This window comes from Daucus carota, chromosome 8 (genome assembly GCF_001625215.2).
Source record: "Daucus carota subsp. sativus chromosome 8, DH1 v3.0, whole genome shotgun sequence".
Lineage (NCBI taxonomy): Eukaryota > Viridiplantae > Streptophyta > Magnoliopsida > Apiales > Apiaceae > Daucus > Daucus carota.
Window position 1 is genome coordinate 1197759 of NC_030388.2, and position 16166 is coordinate 1213924.

General features: G+C 36.0%; 2 protein-coding genes and 1 pseudogene across 3 annotated transcripts; 2 read left to right on the forward strand and 1 right to left on the reverse strand.

Moving 5' to 3' along the window:
- The first annotated feature begins 485 nt into the window (after positions 1-485).
- On the forward strand, positions 486-4426 carry LOC108198741 (protein NRT1/ PTR FAMILY 8.1). Its single transcript, XM_017366519.2, has 5 exons — positions 486-685; positions 1545-1651; positions 1729-1946; positions 2239-2792; positions 3438-4426. The coding sequence occupies exons 2-5, from the start codon at positions 1546-1548 to the stop codon at positions 4264-4266; spliced, it is 1707 nt and encodes a 568-aa protein (XP_017222008.1). The 5' UTR covers positions 486-685; position 1545; the 3' UTR covers positions 4267-4426.
- A 1207-nt stretch (positions 4427-5633) lies between these two features.
- Positions 5634-9350, reverse strand: LOC108199903 (protein OCTOPUS). 2 transcript variants are annotated; one of them, XM_017367928.2, is made up of 2 exons: positions 7072-9350; positions 5634-6181 (listed from the first exon to the last, which is right to left on the reverse strand). In XM_017367928.2, the coding sequence occupies exon 1, from the start codon at positions 9179-9181 to the stop codon at positions 7079-7081; it is 2103 nt and encodes a 700-aa protein (XP_017223417.2). In that variant the 5' UTR covers positions 9182-9350; the 3' UTR covers positions 5634-6181; positions 7072-7078. The 2 variants fall into 2 exon arrangements, with proteins under 2 accessions (XP_017223417.2, XP_063939007.1); XM_064082937.1 differs by having other exon boundaries at positions 5634-6184.
- Positions 9351-14492: 5142 nt separating this feature from the next.
- On the forward strand, positions 14493-15998 carry LOC108197910 (uncharacterized; annotated as a pseudogene).
- The last annotated feature ends 168 nt before the right edge of the window (positions 15999-16166 follow it).

Genomic DNA, 16166 nt, shown 5'->3' on the forward strand with positions numbered 1-16166 from the left:
AAAATTCTCTATTAGCAATGTTGAATTACAAATATATTTTCTTAAGTTGTTTAATTAAGAAAATTCATAAAATAACTTTTCATATAAATTCTTTTACGACCAACGTCGTCAAAGCGAAAAAACAGAATCCATCGCTGAAACAACGAAACAAGGATTAAGCGAGAATTATTCGAAAAAATTACCAAAAAAGGGATTATTAACATAAAAATTACTTATCAATTAAATAATTAATTCAACATATTTAATTAACATAGAAAAAAACTTTATTTTATAAAAATAAAGTTCTATTGTTATGTTGGGAACCGAATTTAATTGTTCCACCCGCAACGCGGGCAAACATACTAGTTTCTCTTTTAGCAGCAAATTTATTGTCCTGCAACACATTTTTCGAAATAAAATGTTACTACTACAGTTTACAGCTACAGGCCCGTTTCATTTAGTAGCAGAAACGTACCAGGTTCATCTTCTGAATCCTTTATACACAAGGATTCATTGTCAGCAGAGTTTTTATTTTATAATTATTCTTCCTTTGTATGTATGCTTAAAAAGTAAATAATAATAATAATAAATGTTTTAGTTAAAATATACCAGATTCACCCGATTTTTGCTGTCACTCTTTTTCTTGCCAACCAGGGTTCTGCTGAATCTCATCTTCTATCCCATCAGGATCCTCATTTTCTTCAAGGTATCTTCCACTTCTTCATACAATTGTTTTAAATTAAATTTATTTATATATTTATTTTAATGTTTTTGATATTTTTGTAGTGGTTTAACACTGCAACTCTGCAAGGTTGCACTGTTTCTCTGTGTTGGCTTGCATGCATTCTTCTTATGTAATTTTTTTAATGTTTTATTTTTGGGTTTTTGATTACGGTTCTTTGATTTCTTGGAGGCATGGTGAAGGGTTGTTAGATAAATTTATGATTGGCCCTTTTATATACTGATTTATTCTGATATTTGATTATTCTGAGTTTTTAAAGGCTACTTTGGGTTTTTTTTCTCCCTGGTTTGCTTAATGATTTCATTGAAAAATGAATAGAATCTGTTGAAGTGTTTTTTCCCTTTTTTCTTTTGTTGGATTTTCTGGTGAATTGTTGATCAATTTGAAAGGGGGGTTTCTGCATGCTTTTATGGTCTCTTTGTCTTTTGTCTAATACTAAAGTGTTCTTTTTTCTATGTTTAAGGTGGACAATTTGGGTTGATAATTAATTAGTTGAATATATTTGAGAAAGGAATGTACTTTTCCGAGGTTCAGTGGCGAGATATCAGAATATTACAGTTTACTAAACTACGGATTCTGCATTTTCTAAGGATTTTTATTTGTTTTTCTGAATCTGCTTTTGTTCCGTGGGCAATTGTTTTTTGGTTATGTGCTTTGGTGTAACTCACTATTTTTGCACAAAGTTTGTATCCTGTGAATGATGGTAAAATAGAAAAAATGTTCTAAGTTCTGTATATTATCGATCCAAGTACTCTAATTGTGCAATTGAAATTTTAGTATTGAATTAAAAGAGTACAAATTGTTAACATAGCTTTTGTGGCAGCATGGCAGCCGACGACATATACACGAATGATGGGACCGTTGATTGTCACAAGAAGCCCGCTATTAAGAAGGAAACTGGAAATTGGAGAGCTTGCAAATTTGTCCTTGGTATGTTTTGAGCCAGTATTGCTTTTGTCTTCAGAAATACATTTTTGCTTATCTAAAATATAAATCTGTTTGTGCAGGAACTGAGTGCTGCGAGAGATTGGCATACTATGGAATGAGTACCAATCTCGTTAACTATCTACAGGAGCGTTTTAACGAAGATAATGTCACTGCGTCGAATAATGTTACAAATTGGTCTGGTACATGCTATATCACACCACTGATAGGTGCCTTTCTAGCTGATGCATTCATGGGAAGATACTGGACAATTGCAATTTTCTCAATTATCTATATTCTTGTAAGTTTTTTCTTGCTTGATCAGCAATAGAAAATGTTACTGTTAGTGTTTTGTTCTTAACTATGTAAACTTTTAGCTGAGTATACTTGTGGCGCCTTTTTTGTTTCTCGGAATCATGCTGAATTTTTTCAGGATTACTTTCTGACTGCAAACTGGTTCTAAATAAAGACCTTCATCCAGTCTGCATTACACTATTAAGAACTTTGATGATTTATACTTATTTTACTGATGAGTTCAGAATTTATTTTTAATTTATAAAATGTAAAAAACTAATTTTTTTAATGTTTTTTAGGGAATGACACTCTTAACATTATCGGCATCTGTCAGTGGCCTTAAGCCGGTATGTGATGAAAATGGTAGTTGCCATGCAACATCAGCTCAATCCGCAGTCTGCTTTCTAGCACTGTACATGGTTGCTCTTGGAACGGGTGGCATCAAACCATGCGTATCATCCTTTGGTGCAGATCAATTTGATGAAACTGATGAGAAAGAGAAAAAGAAAAAGATTTCTTTTTTCAACTGGTTCTACTTTTCAATTAACGTTGGTTCACTTGTTGCCTCTTCAGTTTTAGTCTGGATACAAATGAATGTAGGTTGGGGATGGGGACTGGGCATCCCTGCAGTTTCCATGGCCATTGCTATTGCATTTTTCTTTGCAGGCAGTCATTTATATCGGTTCCAAAGACCTGGAGGGAGTCCCTTAACTCGGATTGCCCAGGTGCTGGTTGCATCTGTGAGAAAATCTCATGTTAAAGTTCCTGATGACAAGACTCTTCTCTATGAGATAACAGACAAGGAATCAAATATTCAAGGAAGTCGCAAGCTCGAGCACACAGGAAAGTTCAAGTAAGCGTGTTGGTTCTTACTTGTCCCTGATAAAGTATTGCTGTTATACAGTTCGTTATTTGGACTAATACATAATATACAGCTTTTTATGCATTCAATGATAGATTTATTACCAGCCTGGCTTTATGTCTACATATACGATATTAGGTGTAGTTGCAGTACTAACATCACTGACCTGCAAAACAGGATTCTTAGAGACTATTCACAAAGATCCTTAAGTGTTCATAATATCATTTTCAGATGCACATTTTTCACCTTATTTACTTTCACTTTAGTTCAGACCTGTGAGGATACGTGGTCAAAAGGGGTGATGTATTTGTTACAACTTCTATATTGAGTGATGCATCATTCCTATTCATCTCTGGAAGATGGACAGTCTAATATCTTGATGGTTGTATGTTATATTCTGGATATCATGGTCGACCCTTAATGTCTAGTAGTCCATAAATGCATCTAGACTTCCAGTATATACGATCATGTACAGATGCATGTGTCCTTTATCTTGTAATCAGGAAGTTGTTTCCAGGCTTATAAATAGACTTTACCTCCTGTGCATTAGTTTCAAATTAATAGTTTGTTACTGAATTTATATAATTTGAACTAGCAATGTAATAGATTCCCTGATGAGTTTCAGTGTGTATGTAGGTATCTTGATAAGGCTGCTGTGCAAACTGAATCCGACTATGCAAAGGATGCTGTGAATCCATGGAGACTCTGCACCGTTACTCAAGTGGAGGAGCTGAAGGGTGTTATCAATTTGCTACCTGTATGGGCATCTGGGATAATTTTCTCGACTGTATATGGTCAGATGGGCACCATGTTCATTCTTCAAGGAAACACGCTTGACCAACACATTGGCCCGAACTTCAAAATCCCATCAGCATCCCTCTCCCTGTTTGATACTCTAAGCGTCCTATTCTGGGCACCTGTTTATGGCAGCTACATAATTCCCATTGCAAGGAAATTCACAGGCCATGAACAAGGTTTTACTCAGCTCCAAAGAATGGGCATCGGTCTCGTCATATCTACCATTGCCATGCTTGTTGCAGGGGCTTTAGAAGTCGCTCGGCTTGACTATGTTAGGCGGAATAATCTTTATGACCTTGAGGTTATTTCCATGTCAATCTTCTGGCAAGTTCCGCAGTACTTTCTTGTTGGTTGTGCAGAAGTGTTCACTTTCATTGGACAGATAGAGTTCTTCTATGATCAGGCACCTGACGCGATGAGAAGCTTGTGCTCAGCACTTTCTCTTACAACCATGGCGGTCGGTAGTTACTTAAGCACCCTTCTTGTCAATATCGTAACTGCAGTGACAACTAAAGATGGAAAGCTTGGTTGGATTCCAGAAAACTTGAATAAAGGCCATCTCGACTATTTCTTCTGGCTCTTGGCAATCCTTAGCTTCTTAAACTTTCTTGTGTATCTATGGATCGCAAGGTGGTATACATACAAAAAGGCTGCCGTGGATCCTTGAGAGATCAACTAGCAAGTCTGGCAATCCTAATGTTTAATCTGCTATCTTCATACAAATTGTTTCTTAAGATGATGTGAATGATATATTAATTTGGGTACAATTGTTTGGATTTTCAGATATCTGCATATTAAGTTTAGGCTGTCTAGTAATTAAGCTTCTGAACTTTTTTTCTACTGCTTAGGGAATACATCTTCATATAAATGTGAAATACAGCTCAACTCTGGTAACTTCAGAACATAAAGTAGCCTTGGAGCCTGTAATGGTTCACATATCCGATCCAACCTGATCCGATTTGAAATCTAATTTAAATTCATATCCGATCCGTTTACGGGCCCTGGTGGGTTGTAAAGAGAACACTTACAAAATCTTTACCCAGGTGTGAAGATCACAAAAGAGAAAGCAAGATTAGCTAGCTAGAGTAGAAAATACATCTGGGATAGTTGCTAGACTTTTGACTAGAAAAAGGCCCAGCAATTTGTATGTAGTATTAATAATTTGGCTCCAATCCCATCAAACAATAGGAAAAATCAACCACAAAGCCAGCACCAATGATTGTTTTACCAAAGATTGAAACTTTTGTTCCTCCAATGGCCTAATCAAATACTGATTACTAAACAACTCAGTAAGTTTGGAATGATGTTTAAGACCTTTTACAATTTTCCAGTCCTTGTAAAAAGCCTCATGATCAATATGCTTGCTAGTTGGTACAAAAAGTCAAAAAGTTAAAAAGGAAAAAACATCCCCAACTTGGTCCTTCATAACAAGGTACATGTTGAAAAGAAGTAAAGATGGAGGAAATTTATATGGAAGTAGGCTCCCAGACCAATGTTGTGTTGAATAACTATGTGCATTATTCTCTTGCATACTATTTGAGGAGGGACAATAGAGCAAAGATCTTGCAACAAGATCATCTTTTAATGTAGAAAATACATTCAGGTGTTTTCACAAAAGGAATGAACATAATCCTCCGTAAACCGAAGAAATCAGCATATCTGCAATCGAAAACAAAGAGAGGTTGTTTCCGGGAAGACCTCCAACTCGAAAAAGAAAAACAAATTCTGCTAAAAAATGGTTCTTAGAAAATGACAACCAAATCTTGGAAAGAAAAGAAGGTAGGTGTGCAACACTAATATGACTTAACCTTAATTACTCACTGAATGAAGATCAATTTAAGAAAACATGACTGGCTCACATGCATTTGCAACATGTGGGGTTTTTCAATAGGCAACTCCTTTCTTCTAGATTAGGCAGCATGGCTACAAAACAAGGAATAAGGACTGCTCCCTTTGTGACCAAAAGCATCTCTTTGAATCTCAAATAATTGCTACAATTTCCTGCTTTACTTATAATTGTTATGAACATTTGCAAACAAAAAAAAAGCTAGTTATTTCCTTGCAGACTTTACAAGACAAAGGAACCAAAACCAATAACAGTGTTCATTCGAATAACTCATACATTTATCATATACCAATTACAATTACAGACCCCCAAGTAAAAAAGAAAGTAAGAAACAAATAAAAGATGGAACTAGATTAGTTACTGGCTCGCAGGACATCTGTAATCTAGCTTCTTACAACATTTGCATCTTCCTTTGTAAAGCTTCAGAGATACCACACATCCATTCAGCCTACCTTAAGCAAGTAATGCTTGATTGCTAACATGATCGAGTAAAGCATTTTCAGGGATAAGTAAGTCTGCAGGCATACTCGGAAAAAAACTATTTGAGAAGTTACACATCCCCATTAGCTCCGGGGGGTGGGGGATTGTGTTTGTTCTGATGAATCCTCTAGTTCCCGTGTGTTTGTTTGTGCAAATTGGTTTATTTCCAAAGGTTCCCGTACTATATTATATAAACTTCAGCATAATCCCTCCGCCTTTCAGTGATGGGGAGTGCATAAATTGCTAATCCTGAAATCTGCTTCAAGAAAAGAATAGTAAGACAAGTACATCAGACAGTGATCGAACTGCAGGTGAACCACTGCATGTACAGATAGCGCCCTTCAACACCAAGAGACTGAAGTAATAAACACAACATTATAGAAATTTTTTAAGGACATAGTGAAACATCTGCACTCAAATATACAGCCGCATTAAACCAGTGAACGGAGGTATCGGCATGCTCTAATAAACAAAAACTTATATCAGGACAAGGGAATTACATGAGCAACCAACTACACTGAAGTTCACTTCTAGTGATACAACTTCTATAAAGATTGATTCTGTACAAAAAGTTAATTGCTTGTAAAATATAATTAGGGAGTGTCTTTACTTTCTCCATGGTATCAGATTTAGTAACAAAACTTGGACAAGAATCGCTAAGTTGACAAAATCGATGATTCTGGAAGTGGCTGTTAATGAGAGTTACATCTCAGTAGTAGTTTAACAACCACATACTCTCAGATTAAGATTTTATAAGTTCAGACATGACAGAAACCAGTTATAAATTCCCGTATTGTATTGATCGGTAAATTAGTATACAACAGACAACATGAACAGTATGTTCTTTTAGCTTTCTCTTTGCAGCCTTTTGAACAAATATCAATCCTGGAAAATAGGCATGCGCGAATCAAACTCAAGAACCAAGCACATATTAATCACTCACTGAGAATGTAAATGAAAGGTTGGCGATGATTGAAATTAATACAATAACTTACAAACATGCATTAGATTCTACTTATTAGATCAATTGTTGATCAAATAGGCATGTTACTCAAACAAAATTAACAAGCATAAGCACACATACATTATGTAGACAACAAATATATTGTGATAATATAACAACCAATCAATGTATATGATAAGGACCTTGGATCTAGTAGAGCCGCAGAACGCTTCTAGCAATTGATTGAGAGTTGCTAGACCTACTTTTTCCTAGTCCACCCCTTCGACTTCCTCTCAATGGTGTCAAGTAAAAACGTAAGAGGCCATTATCAATGTCACTAGTTGAATATCTCGCACTTTGATTCCTCTCCAAGACAAACTCTTCTTTCTTCTTCTTCCCGTTCCCATTAACCTCAATACTTGATTTCCTCATACTACCAAACGATCCAGCCACATTATAAGAGTTCCTCCAGCTCACACTACTATTACTACGAAATGCCTTCCTATCAAAAGCCCCCTTACCCTCTCTGTTACCATCCCTCCTAAGCTCTTGCCAAGACCCTGAGAGTGACCTCTCAAACCTACTTGGTCTACTATTGCCCCTTTCACCATCCTCCTCCTTATTCCCTCCACGAGGGAGTATAAATCCCAAAATTTTCCAATTCCACCTCCTCGACTTTTTCGACTCTTTTCCCTCCCCATTGTTCCCGATAACCGAGGCATTATCTCTAGATCCCAATTCAAATGTCCCCGAACAATCATCTCTCAGAGAATTTAGATTTAACTCCCTCAAATGTCTATCCCCATTCAACTCTCTTCCCCCATTGACATAATCTATGACTGCAGGTGTCACTTTAGCATTAGAAACCACCTTCACATCATCAATATCTGCAAATGCAGCAGTCTTCCTAAGCGAACCAGACCTATCAAGACTTTTTCTCCTCTTCGATGAAGAATCTAAGTAATAATCCCTAGTCTGAGCAGAACCACCAGGCACATCCTCATCTCCATTCCCAAAACCATTCCCAACAAATGTATCCTCTACTACCGGAATATCAGTATCAGTTCTCGATACACTAACCACAGGATCATCTTCCACCATAGGAGGAAGCCGGGAAAAATTCTTTCCGATCAAATAACCATCCCAAGAAGCCCTAGGCTCTTCAAAAGAGTATCTTGGATCATCAAACGACATTCGACCCACATCAAGCGAAAACCTTGGATCAGTATCGCAAGATCGCCTACCAAATCCATAATCTGCGATCTCTGATTGAGTCTCTCGTAATTGCCTCGAAATAGGCTTCTCAACAGGCAATGTAGCTAAGCCAGAAGAGCCATTTCCACTCCTCCCCTTTTTCGTCTCTTTCCTCATCCATTTTTGCCATTTCTTACTAAAAACTGAAGCTGCTGACCAGAACTTCATGCCAGATGACTTCTTCGGTTGCGAATCAAGATCTATATGATCTTTAATACTCTTCTCCACCACAATTTCCTCACTAGTAACAGCAGAACTAATAGTATTCGAAGAAATTACATTCAAATCATCCTCCAATACTGTAATTTCATCATTTTCTTGATCTTCAATTTCAAGAACTGGATTTTGGGCTTGCAAACAAATGGGCCTATTGCAATCTTGCTCAAGATTAAAACTTTTTCTACCCTTTATCTCTAGACCTTGATTTTGAGCTTGTGAGCAAATGGGCTTATTATTTTCTTGCTCAAGACTCAAACTTTTCCTTCCCCTTATCTCAAGACCTTGATTTTGAGCTTGTAGGCCAATGGGCTTATTATTTTCTTGCTCAAGACTCAAACTTTTTCTACCCTTTATATCAAGAACCTGATTCTGAGCTTGTGAGCAAATGGGCTTATTACTTTCTTGCTCAAGACTCAAACTTTTCAAACCCCTAGTCTCAAGACCTTGGTTTTGAGCTTGTGAGCAAATGGGCTCACTCTTATCTTGCTCAAGATTAAAACTTTTTCTCCCCCTAATATCACAAGAGTGTCTCTGTGGCTCAAAAACCCCAGAAAAAGGCTCGTTTTTCGAGGCAGAAAAGGAGTGAGACCTCCTAAGCTCAGGAAAAAAAGAAGGGGTTGCTTTATTGATCTTGAAAATGGACTTAAGAGTAGAATTTGAGGTGTTTGGTGGGCGTGAAGAAGAGGCTGATGAAGAGGGCTCAAGTGTTGTGAGGCGCTCACAAAGACACAAGGGGCAAAAGCCAGTGAATTGTTCAAGAGGGTGAGTGTCACAGCTGAAGGAAGAGCGTGGAGGTTGCGGTGGCTGAGGTGGTGGTGGGTCGGTGGTGTTGGGATTCATCACCGGTGGTGTGTGTAATAAAGGGCGAGTCTCATGTTAATGGTGAGTGAGAATGTAGTTTTGTTGTGTTTGTGTGTAATAAAAGGACAGTGTGTTTTTGTGTCTTTTTATTCTGATTTCTTGCTTACTCTTCTTTGAGCTATAAACACCAGAAGAGTGACTCATGCTACTGTACTGGCTATATTTTGCAAAACAACTAAAACTACTACTATTATTCCTCAGATTAGGACTGAGCAAAAAAATTGGAAAAAACTGAAACCGAAGCGAAATCGGTAAAAACATAAAAACTGATTCGGAAAACTAAAAATCGAACATATGATATGAATTAGGTTCCGGTTAATGGTTATTGGTTAAAACCGAACCGAATAATTATTTAAATAAATAACCGTAATATATGGGTTAATTGTCTAGTTGGTCACTAAAGTGAGTTTAATGTATGAAGTTTGCACATTATTCTTGAATGACAGCATAACCAAGCAAAAAGTAATTACTATCATAATATACCTATATGTTATCAAATTTATTTATTATTTATATTAATTAAATAATAAATAAATTTGATAAAAATTTAAAAATCTGAATATTTAATCAGATTTTCGACTTCTCATATCCACTTTCAGAAATCTTAGATTTCCGAACAGTTGCGTGAACCTGATTTTATTAAACCGATTAAAACAACTTCCAACGGAATTCCGGGTTCACACGAATAAATTCCATCTACATTATCCGGTGTTTTTCGTGTGAACTGTTCATGTCTAGTTCTCTTAACTTTATGACATTCAAAGATTCCGGTGGATGATAAAAAGCAAAAGTAAATCACGCCATCAGCGACGATGGAGCTGGACTGTCCCTCTAAACACCGCATACAAACATGGAGTACAATAAAATACATTTATTTTAAATTTCTACACACAATAATGCAGAAGTTGTACTATGTTGTCTCGCTCTCTACATCACTTGCATTCTCACTTCGCTTTCTTCTGCTTTTTTTGTTTTGGTAACTTTGCTTTATGCTCTTCCCCTTTTTTTCTTGCCTCCTGCTGTCTCTTTTTGTTTTTCGGCTTTCTCTTTTTCACCTCACTCTCCGTATTGACGGAATCAAATCAAAAATCAAAATATGGACGGAACCAGGAATTTGAATCGAGATGAGCTTGAAATGTCAATAACGAACAAATATATATGAAAAAAATATACTCACTGCACTATACTAAGGAACAAAAAAATAGAACTCTATCTAATTACTTAGCATTCTTTACTCTATGTTCAGTATCTAGTTGATTATATTGATGAGTTAGACCTAATTGATAGTGGGCTTGAATTGACGTAACACATAAATTGCATAATATATATAATTACTAAATTTTTTTAAAAAAACTACCATGGGCTTAAGGCCAGGTAAGCTCGCAAGTACTTCCGTCTCTGAATCAAAGCAATTTTGGACCGAAATTTAAAATAATAATTTTATATTAAATATATAAATATGTAAAATTAATCCGGACTTACATGAGAAGATGTGTTTGTTTTAATAAACAAAATATAATTAAAAATGAAAACGTATAAAATCCAGAGCGACGGAGGGAAAAAATATTAACGGAAGTTCAATTTAGATTAGCCTCACGATTTCATTTTTGGTTCTCCTTGTTTTTTCTTCATTTACATTGAGGATAGTTGTATTTTTGTTATTCTATTTGCTCTGGACACAGGAGCTTGTCCTTTGTCTGGACAAAAATGTTGCACCTCTCCGAACAGCGGACATTCATGGCAGAATTCTTGATATCGACCTGAAATACGATTTTATCCGTTGTTGATGTGATTTACGAAAATAACTCTAGAACATGACACAAACATCCCAATTTACTCTATTTTATTTGTTTAATTAAATTTATATATTTTAATCAACACAAAATTATGAATTCTCGTCTCATTTTTTTTTATATAGTCATAGTATCGGCGGTAACCGTATGCTTCTATCGATACCTAAATTTGATATAGGTGATAATCGAATCCAAGCCCTTGAGATGTATAGTTTTACCACTAAGGTACTCTCAACCCATTTCTTGTCTCATTTTTATTTTAATCGACAAGTGTGCATAAATTTAACATTTTGATATTCGACTCGGCTCATTTACGATTTATTTTTTTTACGATGCATGCTTTTATGCCTTACAAATTAGTATCTGTTCTAATAAATTTCAGATTGAGCCAGAGTCGAACCCGAGTATCCCGGGACAACAGAGGATAAATCCACCACTTGGGCTATCCAATCGTGCTCGGCTCATTTACGATATTAGTTATACGTAAAATTCTTTCTTGTGATACTGATAAATTCATTCTGCATGGCGAAGAGTTATGGAAGAAAAAAAGAGGTAACCCTATTTAATGATACCGGGCCGCCGCCGTGGGTCACGGGACGGAATCTCGCCGGACGGACTTTAATCAGCGGTGCATATACTCATATATCACGAGGGCCCATTCATTTTACATTTATGACTAATTAATTCCCACGCCACGAGCTAGAGTACGTACAAACTCCACTTCAATAGTACTAGTACACGAACTCAGATACGATGATGATGCATGCAGTTGTTTTAAATAACATTGACTGAACCGGGAGAGCCGGACCGGATTAAATTCCGGTCGAGTCAGAAAAATTAATTATACTAAAAAATTTGCTCATATTAAACGATTTAGAAAATATTAAATATTTTTACATTTTAATTCCTTTCTAATCATTTCAATATCTGTCTCGGCTATTAAATACTCCCTCCGTCCCACCGGATTATTTACGTTACTTTTTGACACGTATTTTAAGGTTTATATAAAATATACTTACATTATATATATATATATATTTTAAAAATTCTGAAAAAAAATTTGAAGTTTAAACTTTTATTCAAAAAATAATTAAAAATATGTTATAGAATTATATTTTACGAGAGTTTCAAAATGCGTGCAGACAGTGTAGGTAAACTTCATGGCGAGACGGAGGGAGTAATATTAGAAAATTTGGACATTAAACTCAAATTCAAGCACATAAACAATTTTAGAAGTCATGGATGAAGATGACCGTTCTTATAAATCACATTATCACGCTATGTAATTTGTATCAACAGACAACTATGATTTGTGCGAATTATAAAACTTTGAATTTCGATTCTAGTAATTGCATATCTCATTAGTGGATCACGAGGCGTAAATAATAATTACGAATCTAATGATTTTATTTTTCTCAAGAATGTGACAGTTAAAAAGGCAGCTGCACAGAGTTGGCAATGGGAATGCAATATGCATAGAATGGAATAACAAGGAAATGAATCAGCACGCCTGCACTTAGATTCCACAAATTTCGCCAAACCCATTATTTTCGCTATTATGTTGTTCTTGATTACTGCTAGCTAGGATGTATAGTTCGGGGGTCGGCGGTTGTTTGATGCGGGAGTTTTGTATTCCGGATATTATTGCGGGAGAATGTATCGGAGTTTGCCACTGAGAACACGTTAAATGATACTTTTTCGATTGAATTTAGAACAAATCAATTATTAAAATGCAGATGGATTCATGGTGAAATAAAGGAGAAGGTGGTAGCTAGCATGCATGATGTTTAAGATATTAGCAAAATGAATGCTAAACGACATTAATCTTTTACGTCGTTCGGCCCACCTACGAGGGCATTTGTTTTCTAATTTTCGAAATTTTGAAAAACAAATTTTAATTTTGATTCAAATTTGTGCTCAAATTTCATTTCATTATCTATATGTCAAATTTTAACCGCTACAATGATACAAGTAGTCGTAGCAGGAGATAGTATTCTAACAAATGTGAACCAGACTTAATCGACGATGACATGAGACAATGATTAATCAAATTATTCAAAAATTAATTAGATAATCAGAAATTTAATCAAATTAATAAATTATGGAACAACGATTAATTTGCATGTAGCAAAATAATCTAGGCGTTTGAGTATTTGGCATGTTATAACCGAAGCAGGACAAAGGAACAGAAGTGTAGAAGAATACAAGAAAATGATTTACAAACATGGGGATTTACAAATGTTCGAAACAGATCTTGAGCTGGGATTTATTGATAAATTAATTAAGAAAATCGATTGTATACTGACAAGCCTCGAGTTGAGGGAGAATAAAGGGTGAAAGTATAATTTTCAAGTAATGGAAATGCATGGAAATCATCACAGAAAAATAGGTGTTTGCAATGGTGAAAGGATATGGAGAAAAGCAAACATATTCATTGCATTGCTTTACTTTTTCTTTACCATCGCTAAAGTTGATAGTAGACCAGTGGTTGGCTGCAAAGGATGAATGTGAAACAAAAGAGTGTCCATACAACACACACTCTCTCCCCAGAAGTCTCTCCCTCCCTCCCTCTCCCATCTCTCTCTTTCCCTCCCTCTCTCTCTCCCTCTCCGTTATTATAAATATAAGGGTTTGGCTGTCTAAACGCTTTGATGGGTGGAGTTTCTGTATATGCCGGAGGTCATCATTATTAATACGTAACCAATGAAAATGACTTAAAATACATGCTCACATGTGTATATCGGACTCATCACAAAAAAAACCGTTAATAAAAACATTGAAGTGGCCCAATATACTATCTTGCTGGACTAGCCTTTTAGCCCATTAAGCTTCACAGATATCAGCAATATCTTCGGGTTTCGCTTAGTTTTGGCCCGAAAGAGATTTATACGGAGCAGATTATATTGTTGTTTGAAAGCATAGTTTTAATTTGATTAATCGCTACAAAGTAATGTATTAATTTGATTTTTCAAATTTAATTAAATTTAAAATATTTAAAAAAATTAAGTATTATTATATTATTTTAATATATCCGATATCAATCATTTTAATTAAGTTTTTTTTTGAATAAAACAATGACTTTTATTAATGCGGAAAATCCGAAATCACATTCGGATTTTGCGTATTTGAAGTCTTGTAAACCACATACCTCATTCCGAATTTTCAAATCTTTACCAAAGTGTGTGCGACGACAATACAGGGATCTAGGATAGTTGAATTTATAAGGGTGTGTCTAGTGTGTGGGAATCGGACTTAATCGGTGAAGTCATGAGAAAAAGGATTAATCGGGGATTAAATGAATTAATCGAAGATTAATCGGATTGATCGATGATGAATCGGAGAATTAATCAGTTCGGTGAGCTATGGAACAAGGATTAATCGGTGACTAATCGTGATTAATCACCGACTTTTAGAACAGAGAGTGTGTGTCATGGGCACATGCTAAGCGCTGGGAGATTTTGATTGGTGTGGTTGCTTGGAAAAACCGAATTTATAAAGTGTAAGTTCGAAAATCAAAACAAATCTACATGGGGAATAATAATGAGTACGGGACACTTTTAGCATAGTCCGGACCCGAGGGAAAAAAATTTCAAGCCAGGCGGATGAAACAAGAAGACGGAGGGACTAACAAGAGGAACGGAACTGTTTCTCGATATTTAGTTGTTTAGATTTTGTGTTTTTAAAAATTTGAGGTTTCTTGTATGTGTTTGATAAGCCCAAGAGTCAGCTTCTGAACCAGTCTTGACTATGAATTTCCGCAACATGGATGAGTTCTGGCCTTTCTACGTGAGCCAACAACAAGAATGTGGCATTTTGCAGGCACACTTGCCAGTCTTGTGTGTTTCATGTACTGCATTATGTTTAACTGGTGCTACTTGTTTTGCGTGCCTCTGGTTGGCTATGGTATGGCCTGGTATAGTCATTTCTTCGTCGAAAGGAATGTTCCCGCGACGTTTGGTCATCCGGTCTGGTCTTTTTTATGCGATTACAAGATGTTTGGATTGATGCTCACTGGTCAGATGGACAAAGAAATCAAAAGGCTTGGTAAGAGACCAGTGCTCCAAGCTCATTGATATTTGTGGGCGTATTTTACTAGTATAGTATTGGTTGAAGTTGGGTATTGGCCCTTACTGTCACAATTTTCAAAAAAAATGACCCTAAATACTACTATCGGAGAAGATGACCCTGACCTAACATTTTGCAATCCAAAACGCTAGATCATGCGACGTTTATCCTCTTTTCTTTTTTAACGCTACACAATCTAGTGTTTTGAAACCCTGAACGCTTCATGTAGCGTTTTACTTCTAAAACTCTAGATCGTGTTACGTTTTGTAGTATCCCTTCTTGCCAATCTGAATCATTGTTCAGTTTCAGTTTGTCGTGTAGTTGAAATATCCTTTGCTCCAGCGAAATTGAACAGGCGAGATAGGAACAGGTTAAGCACGCGCATCCATATGAATCTAATACTTTGTGGTTCTGTTTGTAGGCGTTATGGAGAGGGCGAGATGATGTTATAGATGAACAAGTCGGCTGCTCAGAGATCTGGTGTGTTGATCTTAGCAGTACTGATAAGTAAGTTGAGCTCCCGTATCCTTTAAATGACTATTTTCACCACCTTTGGCTTGTTGTGTCGTTTACTTCAATCGAGAGAAGCAAGGTCTGCGTACGTCTTTGCCTCCGACATTTATGCTATAGGAGCAGAATGTTATGAATAATTTTCGGTTTGGTTACTTATATTTTGTTATTACAGTATTTCTTTTTCTGAAAATGTAACATTCTCACATGTTTTATACTGTCATACTATTTTTATCTATAACCGAATCTGACAAAAATATTCAAAAACAAAATTCCAAACCTTTGAACTCCGGTCAGATTCGGATATACCCGAAACTCGAATTTTTTCTGGATTAAATATGGGAATGCCTAAAATTTCAATTTGTATTGAAATAAAAGTTCAACTTAATTTCTTAAGAAACAGTGTAGAATTGTAAATTTGGGCTCAACCCGTTAAGAAAAAACTGTGTTTATTTGAAACTCACCTCAATTGGTTAATAAACTGTGTCTCATATGCGAAGTACAGCTCGATTTGCTGAGAAAGAGCTACAAACCAGCGAATGCTTTAATATGCGATGAATGTGTAGCCAGCCATAACAGATTCAGCTATTCATTTA